Source organism: Eleutherodactylus coqui, chromosome 1 (genome assembly GCF_035609145.1).
Source record: "Eleutherodactylus coqui strain aEleCoq1 chromosome 1, aEleCoq1.hap1, whole genome shotgun sequence".
Lineage (NCBI taxonomy): Eukaryota > Metazoa > Chordata > Amphibia > Anura > Eleutherodactylidae > Eleutherodactylus > Eleutherodactylus coqui.
The window spans coordinates 40,512,801-40,528,049 of NC_089837.1; the positions used below are offsets into that span (position 1 = coordinate 40,512,801).

General features: G+C 50.0%; 2 protein-coding genes across 2 annotated transcripts in view; both read right to left on the bottom strand.

Moving 5' to 3' along the window:
- LOC136612665 (oocyte zinc finger protein XlCOF8.4-like) overlaps nucleotides 1–15,249 on the bottom strand; it is a 150,470-nt gene that overhangs the window by 112,276 nt on the left and 22,945 nt on the right. The gene's annotated exons all lie outside the window — the stretch shown is intronic.
- LOC136615891 (gastrula zinc finger protein XlCGF57.1-like) overlaps nucleotides 14,025–15,249 on the bottom strand; it is a 112,535-nt gene continuing 111,310 nt past the window's right edge. Inside the window, exon 5 of the mRNA XM_066594188.1 lies at nucleotides 14,025–14,923. Coding sequence (XP_066450285.1) covers nucleotides 14,025–14,923 — 899 coding nt within the window. The remainder of the gene's footprint in view (nucleotides 14,924–15,249) is intronic.

Sequence of the window (15,249 nt, forward strand, 5' to 3'; positions counted from 1 at the left end):
AGCTCAGCTGTGAGGAGAAGTGGTGGCTGAAGGACCTGTGATGATGTCACCATCATGTGACCAGTATATGAGGGGCGGAGCTCAGCAGTGAGGAGTATAAATACACGTGAGGCGGAGGGATGAGAGTTGTTAGTGATAGTCGGCTGATCGGACAGCGCCTGAATTCTCTGCCATAAATACATATTAGTGACCTTTCACACGGGACGGAATTACACCGCAGGACGCCGCCAAATCCCCGGCTGCGCAATTCCACACCAAATCTACAGGGCTGATGGCTAGTTTTTACCGTGGCTTGTGGTGCGGCCTATTCCGCCCCGTGTGAGCGGCCTGGAGAGGAAATCCCGGGTTTATAAAGTAGTCAGAAAGTGCCCGTGGGAGCTGGCGGCCGTCGCACACGGGGGATGGTTATTGTACGGCCCACGGTGCTGACAGCCCAGTGATTTGTATTGGGCCGCTCACAGCTGTGGTTTACATGTATGAAAAAAATCGCAGCATGTTGTGTCTTGGCCGTCATTGTTATAAAGAGGCTGACATTGCCTTGCAGGAAGGCTAACTTCCAATAGGTGGAGCTGCAGAGGCATTGTTCCATCTTCCTTATTGGCACGTATTACGCCTGCATACACACCAAGATAGTGCTGGGGATTGGCGGCACGCAAAAACACGTTATTACACACCTGCTGCATTCTCGCATCTGAGAGAGACCGGCAGACGGCTGTGTCAGCCGGTAAGTCTTACTGCTACTGTGGGTAACATGAAGGGTTTCTAAGAGACGCCATCCTGGAGGATAACTCCATATCAGTCGGTTTATGAGAGATCGCTGCTGTCACACCAACCTGATCAGCCTCTACCAGGAGGGAAGTTCTGGACTGGGGAGACACTAGATCTTGTGGGGTATCACAGGGGACAGTATAGGAGGGGTCACCATTACTAGTGGGGTACCACAGGGGGCAGTATAGGAGGGTCACCATTACTATTGGGGAACCACAGAGGGCAGTATAGCAGGGTCACCGATACTTGTGGGGTACCACAGGGGGCAGTATAGGTCACCGTTACTAGTGGGGTACAACAGGGGGAAGTATAGGTCACCGTTACTAGTGGGGGACCACAGGGGGCAGTATAGGAGGGTCACCATTACTATTGGGGAACCACAGAGGGCAGTATAGGAGGGTCACCGATACTAGTGGGGTACCACAGGGTGCAGTATAGGTCACCGTTACTAGTGGGGTACAACAGGGGGCAGTATAGGTCACCGTTACTAGTAGGGTACCACAGGGGCAGTATAGGAGGGTCACCATTACTATTGGGGAACCACAGAGGGCAGTATAGGAGGGTCACCGATACTTGTGGGGTACCACAGGGGGCAGTATAGGTCACCGTTACTAGTGGGGTACAACAGGGGGCAGTATAGGTCACCGTTACTATTAGGGTACCACAGGGGGCAGTATAGGAGGGTCACCGTTACTATTGGGGAACCACAGAGGGCAGTATAGGAGGGGTCACCGTTACTTTTGGGGTACCATAGGTTGCAGTATAGGAGGGGTCACCATTACTAGTAGGGTACCACAGGTGGCAGTATAGGAGGGTCACAGTTACTAGTGGGGTGCCACAGGGGGCAGTATTGGGCGATATTCTTTCTGATAGATTTAGTAATGACCTGGTAGGCTTGTGCAGTAAAATATCCATATTTGTTGATGATACAAAACTATGTAAAGTACTTAACACCAGAGAGGGCAGAAGGAGATTGCAAGAGCATCTGGATAAGTTGGAGGCATACAAGTGGTAAATGAGGTGTAACACTGATAAATGTGCGGTTCTGCACATGGGCAGAGGAAATACATGTCACCATTACACACTAAAAGGGAAACCACTGGGGGACACTGACATGGGAAAGGACTTGGGGGTTTTAGTTACCTGTAAGCTTAACTGGAGCAGCCAGTGTCAGGCAGCTGCTGCCAAGGCAAATAGGATCATGGGGGCATCAGAGGAGGTCTAGGGGTGCATGATGAGAACATTGTTCTTACTCTTTACAAGTCACTGGTCAGACCACACATGGAATATTGTGGACAGTTTTGGGCACCGGTACTCAAGAAGGACATATCAGACCTTGAGCGGGTACAAAGGCAGGCAACTAAATTAATAGTTATTTTTCTTCCTTTTTATTGGGAAAATTGACGGAGAGAGAAGCTGAAGTTATATTATCTAACAAATGAAGAAATGGTTCCCTGAGGAGGCAAGCATTTTTTGCTTTTTCAAGTATTTTTTTTATTTCTACCGTTACTCTTCAGAAGTAAAATTGTTTTATTTTTACAGCTATGAACAACCTGCCACTTTTTGAGGTTTGGTGGATTGGTGTCCCGGTCTGTGGGGATTTTTACAGACCAGCAAGATTTTTGTGGGGAATGTTTATTATCTCTCTTGTGCTGATAGAAACCGGTATATGAACAAGCTGTCATGCTGTGGGAAGATGATGGGATTCTGGGGTACTGCTGATGTTAGGAGGAGGCTCACCGCTGGTTGGAGCTGGTGCTCGGCATGGGCGTGCTGTCCTTCCTGATGCCATCGGCGGTCTTGCGGGCGTCTCTGCTCAGGCTGGTCCGCAGTGTGGATCCCGCTGCGCTCGCCGGCCGGGCTTGGGGTTCCCCTGTTAGGAGGCGTGGCAGGAGCGGGGCTGAATTTATGACATCACCAGCCAGCACGTCATCACGCACCGCCCAGCTCTAGGTGGGGACTTCTGTATTTAGCCTGGGTGACACAGAATTCGAGTGCCAATGTTTGGTTTAGTCTTGTCCAGCTAACACCCGCGCTATCAGTTCTGCCTTTAGTTTTCTGACTCGGCTATTCCTTGACTCTGAGCTGGTCTTTTCCCTCGGTCTGTCGTTCCTCGTTGGTTTGACCCTGCTTTTCCTGGACTATGAGGTCTTATGTTTTGTCTGTTGTTTTTTTGTTAGTTGGTCTTCTCTGTCCCTTCCCTCACGTAGGTACCGCTGCCCAGTTGTCACCCTGGGGTTTAGCCCAGGGGGGCAAGTAGGCAGGGACAGGGGAAAGGGCTGGCGTAGGGACTTCTGAGCTCCCAGGTTTCTAGCCAGTCCTGACAGCTGGATTCTTGATTGAGGAGACACCTTCTGTTCATACCCATTTACTGAGAAATGGTTGATACATTTATGATTATATATCGTATATTTATGAGGTATGGGTGATCCGGTTAAGCATCTTGCGGTACTCAAAACAGTTAAAGATTTCCATCCTTTAAATACTGTGCCTACAGGAGACGCATCTCTCTGTCCTCCTTTAAAGTTAGGTGGGCGGGGCACAGTTTTCACTCCATGTATGCTACTTGCTCCGGAGAGGGGTTAGCATTCTTGTACATCATTCCATTCTGTGTATGACTTTTGCGCAGACGATAGACGTAGAGGGCTGTTTTGTCTGCCTTCACTGTAAAATATTTAACTACGTTTGCCTACTTGTCGCGATATACTGTACCTTCCACCTCCTTATAGTAGTGTGGTGATGTGATAGATTCTGGGCTTTATAGCGGAAACACCAGATGTCCCCGTCCTCATACTAGGAGACTTTAATTCAGTAATTGAGCCCTATTTGGATAGACTACGCTAACAGGGACCACCAGATGGAGGGGGTTGGACTCCGCTGGGTCGCTTACTAGGGGAGACACTTCTACTAGACATGTGGTGTACCAGGAATTCACATGTCAGATACGACTCATGCCATTCCAGTACATATCAGACTCTGTCATGCATTGACTTGGCAATACTCTGTTATATAAGGGAGTACAATTGGTCCAATATCGTCCTAGGGTGTTGTCGGACCACTCCCCGATGCAAGTTGTGGTGCGACATTCTGGAAGTGATGTGCCTATTAGAGATGAGCGAACGTACTCGTCCGAGCTTGATACTCGTTCGAGTATTAAGGTGTTCGAGATGCTCGTTACTAGAGGCGAGCACCACGCGATGTTCGAGTTACTTTCACTTTCATCTCTGAGACGTTAGCGCGCTTTTCTGGCCAATAGAAAGACAGAGAAGGCATTACAACTTACTTCTGTGATGTTTCAGCCCTATCCCACCCCCCTGCAGTGAGTGGCTGGCGAGATCAGGTGTCACCCGAGTATATAAATCGGCCCCTCCCGCGGCTCGCCACAGATGCATTCTGACATAGCTCAGGGAAAGTGCTGCTGATGCTGGAGCTGCTATAGGGAGAGCGTTAGGAGTGATTTTAGGCTTCAAGAACCCCAATGGTCCTTCTTAGGGCCACATCTGACCGTGTGCAGTACTGTTGAGGCTGCTTTTTGCAGTGTTGCACATTTTTTTTTGTATATCGGCCGTGCAGAGCATTGCGTCCTCAGTCTGCAGTAATTTTACATAGTATAGGGCCAGTAGTGCTGAGGCAGGGACAGTGAAAAAGGTGAAAGACATATACTGTCTATATAGGCAGTGGGCTTTTCCAAAAACATTTGGGACAAAAAAATCTATTTGGGCTGCCTGTCACCGTCCTGAGTGTACTGCGTCTCTGCTGGGGGTAGTAGTCCTAATTAATACGCAGCCAGCTAAGTGTTACAGCAGGCTTGCGCAAAATTCTTTCCTGGCTCTGCTGTGCGTTCCGTAAGCGAAGTCAGCCTCCAAACACAGGCCAATAAGCGGCACATTTAATTACAGCGTTCTGTTTCTGCACTACTGGTAATACACCATGCTGAGTGGTAGGGGTAGGCCTAGAGGACGCGGACGCAGGCGAGGACGCGGAGGCCCAAGTCAGGGTGTGGGCACAGGCCGAGCTCCTGATCCAGGTGTATCGCAGCCGACTGCTGCGGGATTAGGAGAGAGGCACGTTTCTGGCGTCCCAAGATTAAAGGAGATGTCCCGAGACAGCAAGTGGGTCTATACACTTCTGTATGGCCATAATAATGCACTTTGTAATATACATTGTGCATTAATTATGAGCCATACAGAAGTTATAAAAAGTTTTATACTTACCTGCTCCGTTGCTAGCGTCCTCGTTCCCATGGAGCCGACTAATTTTTGGCCTCCGATGGCCAAATTAGCCGCGCTTGCGCAGTCCGGGTCTTCTCCTCTTCTCTATGGGGCTCCGTGTAGCTCCGTGTAGCTCCGCCCCGTCACGTGCCGATTCCAGCCAATCAGGAGGCTGGAATCGGCAGTGGACCGCACAGAAGAGCTGCGGTCCACGGAGGCAGAGGATCCCGGCGGCCATCTTCAGAAGGTGAGTATGAAGACGCCGGACCGCCGGGATTCAGGTAAGCGCTGTGCGGGTGGTTTTTTTAACCCCTGCATCGGGGTTGTCTCGCGCCGAACGGGGGGGGGGTTTAAAAAAAAAAAAAACCCGTTTCGGCGCGGGACATCTCCTTTAATCTCACAATTAATGGGTCCACGCGGTAGACCTTTATTAGAAAATGAGCAGTGTGAGCAGGTCCTGTCGTGGATGGCAGAAAGTGCATCCAGCAATCTATCGACCACCCAGAGTTCAGCGCCGTCCACTGCTGCAACTCTGAATCCTCTGGCTGCTGCTCCTCCTTCCTCCCAGCCTCCTCACTCCATTACAATGACACATTCTGAGGAGCAGGCAGACTCCCAGGAACTGTCCTCGGGCCCCTGCCCAGAATGGGCAGCAATGGTTCCTCTCCCACCGGAGGAGTTTGTCGTGACCGATGCCCAACCTTTGGAAAGTTCCCGGGGTCCGGGGGATGAGGCTGGGGACTTCCGGCAACTGTCTCAAGAGCTTTCAGTGGGTGAGGAGGACGATGACGATGAGACACAGTTGTCTATCACTCAGGTAGTAGTAATTGGAGTAAGTCCGAGGGAGGAGCGCACAGAGGATTCGGAGGAAGAGCAGCAGGACGATGAGGTGACTGACCCCACCTGGTTTGCTAAGCCTACTGAGGACAGGTCTTCAGAGGGGGAGGCAAGTGCAGCAGCAGTGCAGGTTGGAAGAGCCAGTGCAGTGGCCAGGGGTAGAGGCAGGGCCAGACCGAATAATCCACCAACTGTTTCCCAAAGCGCCCCCTCGCGCCATGCCACCCTGCAGAGGCCGAGGTGCTCAAAGGTCTGTCAGTTTTTCACTGAGAGTGTAGACGACTGACGAACAGTGGTGTGCAACCTTTGTCGCGCCAAGATCAGCCGGGGAGCCACCACCACCAGCCTCACCACCACCAGCATGCGCAGACATATGATGGCCAAGCACCCCACAAGGTGGGACGAAGGCCGTTCACCGCCTCCGGTTTGCACCACTGCCTCTCCCCCTGTGCCCCAACCTGCCACTGAGATCCAACCCCCCTCTCAGGACACAGGCACTACCGTCTCCTGGCCTGCACCCACACCCTCACCTCCGCTGTCCTCGGCCCCATCCACCAATGTCTCTCAGCGCACTTTCGAGCCGTCGCTAGCGCAAGTGTTGGAGCGCAAGCGCAAGTACGCCGCCACGCACCCGCACGCTCAAGCGTTAAACGTGCACATAGATAAATTGATCAGCCTGGAGATGCTGCCGTATAGGCTTGTGGAAACGGAGGCTTTCAAAAGCATGATGGCGGCGGCGGCCCCGCGCTACTCGGTTCCCAGTCGCCACTACTTTTCCCGATGTGCCGTCCCAGCCCTGCACGACCACGTCTCCCGCAACATTGTACGCGCCCTCACCAACGTGGTTACTGCCAAGGTCCACTTAACAACGAACACGTGGACAAGCACAGGCGGGCAGGGCCACTATATCTCCCTGACAGCACATTGGGTGAATTTAGTGGAGGCTGGGACAGAGTCAGAGCCTGGGACCGCTCACGTCCTACCCACCCCCAGAATTGTGGGCCCCAGCTCGGTGGTGGTATCTGCGGCGGTGTATGCTTCCTCCACTAAACCACCCTCCACCTCCTCCTCCTCCTACGCAACCTCTGTCTCGCAATCAAGATGTGTCAGCAGCAGCACGTCGCCAGCAGTCGGTGTCGCGCGGCGTGGCAGCACAGCGGTGGGCAAGCGTCAGCAGGCCGTGCTGAAACTACTCAGCTTAGGAGAGAAGAGGCACACGGCCCACAAACTGCTGTAGGGTCTGACAGAGCAGACTGACCGCTGGCTTGCGCCACTGAGCCTCCAACCGGGCATGGTCGTGTGTGACAACGGCCGTAACCTGGTGGCGGCTCTGAAGCTCGGCAGCCTCACGCACGTGCCATGCCTGGCCCACGTCTTTAATTTGGTGGTTCAGCGCTTTCTGAAAAGCTACCCACGCTTGTCAGACCTGCTCGGAAAGGTGCGCCGGCTCTGCGCACATTTCCGCAAGTCCCACACGGACGCTGCCACCCTGCAACATCGGTTTAATCTGCCAGTGCACCGACTGCTGTGCGACGTGCCCACACGGTGGAACTCTACGCTCCACATGTTGGCCAGGCTCTATGAGCAGCGTAGAGCTATAGTGGAATACCAACTCCAACATGGGCGGCGCAGTGGGAGTCAGCCTCCTCAATTCTTTACAGAAGAGTGGGCCTGGTTGGCAGACATCTGCCAGGTCCTTGGAAACTTTGAGGAGTCTACCCAGATGGTGAGTGGCGATGCTGCAATCATTAGCATCACCATTCCTCTGCTATGCCTCTTGAGAAGTTCCCTGCAAAGCATAAAGGCAGACGCTTTGCGCTCGGAAACGGAGGCGGAGGAAGACAGTATGTCGCTGGATAGTCAGAGCACCCTCCTGTCTATATCTCAGCGCGTTGAGGAGGAGGTGGAGGAGCATGCGGAGGAGGGGGAAGAGACAGCTTGGCCCACTGCTGAGGGTACCCATGCTGCTTGCCTGTCATCCTTTCAGCGTGTATGGCCTGAGGAGGAGGAGGAGGAGGATCCTGAAAGTGATCTTCCTAGTGAGGACAGCCATGTGTTGCATACAGGTACCCTGGCACACATGGCTGACCATGTTAGGATGCCTTTCTCGTGACCCTCGCGTTACACGCATTCTGGCCACTACGGATTACTGGGTGTACACACTGCTCGACCCATGGTATAAGGAGAACCTTTCCACTCTCATACCCGAAGAGGAAAGGGGTTCGAGAGTGATGCTATACCAGAGGACCCTCGCGGACAAGCTGATGGTAAAATTCCCATCCGACAGCGCTAGTGGCAGAAGGCGCAGTTCCGAGGGCCAGGTAGCAGGGGAGGCGCAGAGATCAGGCAGCATGTACAGTACAGGCAGGGGAACACTCTCTAAGGCCTTTGACAGCTTTATGGCTCCCCAGCAAGACTGCGTCACCGCTCCCCAGTCAAGGCTGAGTCGGCGGGAGCACTGTAAAAGGATGGTGAGGGAGTACGTAGCCGATCGCACGACCGTCCTCCGTGACGCCTCTGCCCCCTACAACTACTGGGTGTCGAAGCTGGACACGTGGCCTGAACTCGCGCTCTATGCCCTGGAGGTGCTTGCTTGTCCTGCGGCTAGCGTCTTGTCAGAGAGGGTGTTTAGTGTGGCTGGGGGAATCATCACGGATAAGCGTACCCGCCTGTCAACCGACAGTGCCGACAGGCTTACACTCAAAGATGAACAAAGCCTGGATTTCCCCAGACTTTTCTTCTCCACCAGCGGACAGCAGCGATACCTAAACAATACGTAGGCTGCACCCGCGGCTGGAAGCATCGTTCTCTATCACCATCAAAAATGGGGACCTTTTAGCTTCATCAATCTGTGTATTATATTCATCCTCCTCCTCCTCCTGAAACCTCACGTAATCACGCCGAACGGGCAATTTTTCTTAGGCCCACAAGGCTCAGTGATATAATTTTTGTAAACAATTTTTATACGTTTCAATGCTCATTAAAGCTTTGAAACTTGCACCTGAACCAATTTTTATTTTAACTAGGCTGCCTCCAGGCCTAGTTACAAATTAAGCCACATTAACCAAAGCGATTAATGGGTTTCACCTGCCCTCTTGGTTGGGCATGGGCAATTTTTCTGAGGTACATTAGTACTGTTGGTACACCAATTTTTTGGGGCCCTCGGCCTACAGTGTAATCCAATTAATTTTTTGCCCACCTGCATTAAAGCTGACGTTACATCAGCTGTGCTGGGCACTGCAATGGGATATATTTATGTACCGCCGGTGGGTTCCAGGGAGCCACCCATGCTGTCGGTCCACACGGAGTTGTAACTGCATGTGTCCACTTCTAAAGAACCCCAGTCTGACTGGGGCATGCAGTGTGGGCCGAAGCCCACCTGCATTTAACATGACATTACCTCAGCTGTGATGGGCAATGCAATGGGATATATTTATGTACCGCCGGTGGGTTCCAGGGAGCCACCCATGCTGTCGGTCCACACGGAGTTGTAACTGCATGTGTCCACTTCTAAAGAACCCAAGTCTGACTGGGGCATGCAGTGTGGGCCGAAGCCCACCTGCATTTAACATGACATTACCTCAGCTGTGATGGGCAATGCAATGGGATATATTTATGTACCGCCGGTGGGTTCCAGGGAGCCACCCATGCTGTCGGTCCACAGGGACTTCACAATAGGGAGTTGTACCTGCCTGTGTCTATGAATTAAAAACCCCGGTCAGGTTGGGGCATGCAGTGTGGGCTGAAGCCCACCTGCATTTAATCTGACGTTAGCTCTGCTGTCCAGGGCACTGCAATGGGATACATTTATGTACAGCCGGTGGGTTCCAGGGAGCCACCCATGCTGTGGGTGCACACGGAATTCCCATTGCGGAGTTGTACCTGCCTGTGACTATTTAAAAAACGCGGTCTGACTGGGGCATGCAGACACCTTGACAGAATGAATAGTGTGTGGCACATAGGTTCCCCATTGCTATGCCCACGTGTGCAGCTCCAGATGGAGGTGGCACAGGATTGGATTTCTCATTGCTTCTGTACAGCATTGTGGGCTATCGCTCCGCCCCTTTTAAAGAGGGTCACTGCCTAGCCGTGCCAACCCTCTGCAGTGTGTGCCTGTGGTTCCTCCTCATGGCAGACGCACTTATAAATAGACATGAGGGTGGTGTGGCATGAGGGCAGCTGAAGGCTGCGCAGCGGTGTGTGCTGTGGACACTGGGTCGTGAAGGGGGGGTTGGGCAGCATGCAATCCAGGAGAAGTGGCAGCGGAGTGTCATGCAGGCAGTGATTGTGCTTTGTTGGAGGTAGTGTGGTGCTTAGCTAAGGTATGCCTTGCTAATGAGGGCTTTTCAGAAGTAAAAATTGTTGGGAGGGGGGGGGGGGGGCCCACTCTTGCCGCTATTGTGGCTTAATAGTGGGACCTGGGAACTTCATATGCAGCCCATCACTTTCTTGAATTGCCCAGATTTTCACAAATGGAAACCTTAGCGAGCATCGGCGATATACAAAAATGCTCAGGTCGCCCATTGACTTCAATGGGGTTCGTTACTCGAAACGAACCCTCGAGCATCGCGATAATTTCGTCCCGAGTAACGAGCACCCGAGCATTTTGGTGCTCGCTCATCTCTAGTGCCTATGCATCCATTGTGGAGGTTTAATGCGTACTGGCTCACTATAATAGGACACCAAGACCTGGGAGAAACCCTGAAGGAATACTTTGAGTTAAACACAGGCTCTGCAACTATTACTGTACAATGGGAAGCGATGAAAGCCTATCTCAGGGGTATTCTACTACAGCGAGTGACACAGATGAAAAGGAGACATACAGAGCGGGGGCAAGAACTAAGAAAGCAGCTGACAGAGAGGCCATGTTTGTGAAGATGGGCACAGTAGAGGCAAATGAAGAATCAGGAAGAATTGACTCTGTATACCTTAGAGACTGCGGCACATAAGCATAAATTTAGAAAACAGGCTTATTTTGAGGGTGAACGGGCCGGACATATGCTAGTGGTAGTTTCACAGGCACAGAGAAGGCCCACATAAATTACAGGGATGGGGAATGGACAGGGTACATTACCGTAGATACAGACTCGACTTCCTCTAACGATTATAGTTAGAGTGAACCTCATTAAGATGGTATGGATGCCGCAATTGCTGTATCTACTTCATAACTTGCCTCACTGGCTTACGCAGAGCCTCTCCTATAGGGTCAACCGACTGTTTAGAGACTTGATTTGGAGAGAGAAAGGGCCTAGAATTAGATTGGAGACACTATGTAACGCTAAGGGAGAGGGAGGACTTGCACTGCTTAATCCAACATCATTTTTTTCTGGCGTCGCAAATACAGCACTTCAAGGGATGGGAATCAGAGGATACTCGTGATGGGAGTTTTCGACTCCTCAAAACTTATTTAACTAATGCACATCTGTTTGAGTCTCTAGAGCAGTGGTGGCGAACCTATGGCACGCGCACCAGAGGCGGCACGCAGAGACCTCCCTACTGGCACGCGCGGCTATCGTCCGCTCACCACTTGTGAATACCGGCAGGGGCTGCAGCTCCCCTGCTGGCATTCATTCAGCTGCGCTGCTAGCAGCGCTGATCCCGGCAAACACTGTGATGTCAGTGTGCAGCTGGGATCCTCCTTCCCCCTCACCCGGCATCTCCTCTTACATTCTGCGAGAGCAAGGGGAGGAGGCGTCTATCAAGACACACTGATTTCACAGTGTGCACCAGGATCAGCGCTGCTGGCGGCGAGCTAGGCAGAGGAGCAGCAGCGCTTCCACAAGGAGGGTGTAAGTATGTGGGTCTCGGGGAAGGATGGGGGGCCGCTGTGGGATGTCACTATTCCATGGGCGCCGCTGTGGGATGTCACTATTACTACTGAGGGCCACTGTGGGGTGTCACTATTACACGGGGCTCGCTGTGGGGTGTCACTATTACACTGGGGCTGCTGTGGGATGTCACTATTATACTGGGGGCCGCTGTGGGGTGTCACTACTATACTGGGGGTCGTTGTGGGATGTCACTATTACACTGGGGCCGCTGTGGGATGTCACTATTACATTGGGGCCGCTGTGGGATATCACTATTATACTGGGGGCTGCTGTGGGTTGTCACTATTATACTGGAGGCCATTGTGGGATGTCACTATTACACTGGAGCTGCTGTCGGATGTCACTATTACTACTGGAGGCCGCTGTGGGGTGTCACTATTACTCCTTGGGGCTGCTGTAGGGTGTTACTATGACTACAGGGGGCCGCTTTGGGGGGGGGGGGGTCACTATTATACTGGGGGCTGCTGTGGGGGGGGGGGTCACTATTATACTGGGGACCACTGTGGAGGGGGTCACTATTATACAGGGGGCCGCTGTGGGGATGTCTCTATTATACTGGGGGCCACTGTGGAGGTCACTATTATACTCGTGACCGCTGTGGGTTGTCACTATTATCACTAGGGCCGCTGGGGGCAGTCACTATTACCGCTGGGGTATGTTTACATGTGTCGAAAATTGACAGGGTGCAGATTTTCACTGCCTTTTGGATGCGGAAATGCTGCAGAATTTTCCACAGAAATTTCCACTGAGGACATTCTGCAGCATTTCTGCATCCAAAAAGCAGTCAAAATCTTCACGCTGTCCTTTTTAGAACAACTGGGGTGAAATCATATGTCGTGATAAGCCCCGCCCCCGACATGTTGGCACTTTGCGATAAGCAACTGGGTTTTAGGTTGCAGTTTGGGCACTCGGTCTCTAAAAGGTTCGCCATCACTGCCCTAGGGAGTCTCAAATTCCACTGTAACGCCCAGAATTTTCCAACTTTAGTTCTTATACATAAGGTTTGGTGGAAGGTTGGAGAGATAATGGGAGTCAAGGACTATATGCAATACACTCTAATCTTGGACAATCTGAGGTTACCGGAGTTAGAAAAGCTAGAGGGATTCAAGGGTGGAAAGATATTGAGATTAGATGATTGTCCCAGATAGTGACAAGGGCAAATATAAAATCCTTTGAGCAGCTGAGAAATGAATATGGTTTGCTCCACACCCAATTTTTTAAGTATCTACAACTTAGACACCCTTTTAGATGGAGAAGGGCCTGGATGACCTAGAATGTGGAAAATTCCTACTAGCAGAGATTATAGGTGGATCAACTAGTACAAAGGGGAAGATATCACACATATATTCCTGTATACAGGGTCAGATAAATTTGCGCTATCCTCTGGCAACAAGGAGCAAGTGGGAGGAAGATATAGGTGCTATTAAAGAATCACTGCGGGAGGAAATATTACAGATGACTCCCAAGCTGTCTCTGAGTGAGTCCCATAGATCATCACAAATATATTTGTTGCATAGAGTGTATCATACTCCAGCGTTCCTATATGGTATAGGTCTGAGAGACACCCCTCTGTGTAATATATGTAATACCTACACAGTGGATTTTATACATATGATGTGGCGCTGCCCGAAACTACAAAGATATTGGACCGAGGTACGCAATCTGATCCATAGAGTGTATGGAATTATATTATATGGAATTTACTCCGCTGGTATGCATTCTGGGTTATGTGAATGATTTACCCTTAGACAAACTGACAGTAGCTAGACTACTATACTTAGCCAAAAAATTAATAGCACAGCACTGGCTGGATGAGACCCCTACTGATCTGACCGAACTCACAAAAAAAAGTCACTCAAATTCCAATGTGTGGAAAAAAGTCTTTATTGCAAAAGGCAAACATTGTAGAAATATTACAATATATGGCTCAAATGGATGCATGCCTTCGGTCTCCTTAATGCCGATCTGCTTAGAGGATAGTGCTTAATGTCAGTGGAACAGTTGTGTTCTGGGAGAGGGGAGGAATAGGAAGGGGCAGGGAGGGAGGAGGGAGTTCACTGTACTAAATATTTGCATTGCAGGTAACAGGTGAATAATGTTAAATACAACAACTCTACAAGCGGTGACAGGAAAACAAAGGACTTTATAAAATATGCTGGGACAGCACAAGAGACTTCTAGGAAAGGTTTATAGGAGGGGGGGGGGATTTCCTTTGTTTAGTGTTGTATTTTAAAAAGGGTCTTCAGGCACAAAAAAGTTCTTAATAAAAAGATTTGAATTTAAAAAAAGAACATCAAAATGGCTCCTCCACGTTGTGACATCTATGATGAGCGCCAGGCTTGGTATTAGTAGTAAAGCATTTCCCGTGTCCTGAACATTAAAATGCCTTCACTCTTGTGTGACTTTCCTGATGCATAAGAAGACTTTTTTTGTGTGCAAAACATTTCCCACATTCTGAACATGAAAATGGCTTCTCCCCAGTGTGAATTCTCTCATGTCTAACAAGATCTGACTTCTTACCACAACTTTTCCCACATACTGAACATGAATATCGCCCCTCACCTGTGTGGAGTCTCTGATGAGTAAGAAAATGTGTTCTATCTGCAAAACGTTTCCCACACACTGAACATGAATACTGCCCCTCTCCTGTGTGATGTATCTGATGTCTAGCAAGATTTGTTTTTTGTGTAAAACATTTCCCACATTTTGAACATGAAAATGGCTTCTCCCCTGTGTGAATTCTCTGATGTCTAAGAAGATTTGATTTCTGCGCAAAACATTTCTGACACTCTGCACATGAAAATGGCTTCTCCCCTGTGTGAATTCGCTCATGTATAACAAGATCTCTTGTAGTTGCAAAACCCTTCCCACATTCTGTACATGAAAATGGCATTTCTCCTGTGTGAACTCTCACATGCGCAGCAAGCTTTGCTTTTTTTGCAAAGCATTTCCCACATTCTGAACATGAATATGGCTTCTCATCTGTGCAAGTTCTTTTGTGTGTAAAAAGACCTGAGCTTTTTGCAAACGGTTTTTCACATTGCAGACTTTTACCCCCGGTGTGACCTGTAATTGTAGTAAAATTCTGAGATCGATCATGAGTAGGTTCCTTGTGATTAGGGGGATTATATGATAGATCTGTACTGTTACATACTGGCTGAACATTAAGGGTAATGATGAGGTTTTCTCCTGGAGAGTGCTGCACAATATCTTCATCTTCTACTTTACAATTTAGCGGTGGTATGAAGTTTCCATCAAAGTCCTCAATGGGATTTTCTGTTAGGATTAAATTTGAATTTAGTGATTTTTTTTTTAGCTGCAAAGAGTAGCCAAGTATATAAAATTCTTACTAGGCTGGAAAAAGCCCTGCAGTTTTTGATGCGGTATATCAAGTAAAAGCCAAAATTACACCCAGGAAGAAGATTTATAAATCCTCCTTTTATATTTCCCATTTTCTTCTGGCTTTCACAAAAAAGAAAAAAAACTACAACAAAAATTCGCCCCAAAACTGCATGTGTGTTTCCAGCCGTAAAATGCTTGGCCAACACCATTAAATGCATCAATGACAACAAAAACAATCTATGTCATAGGATCTCAGGTTC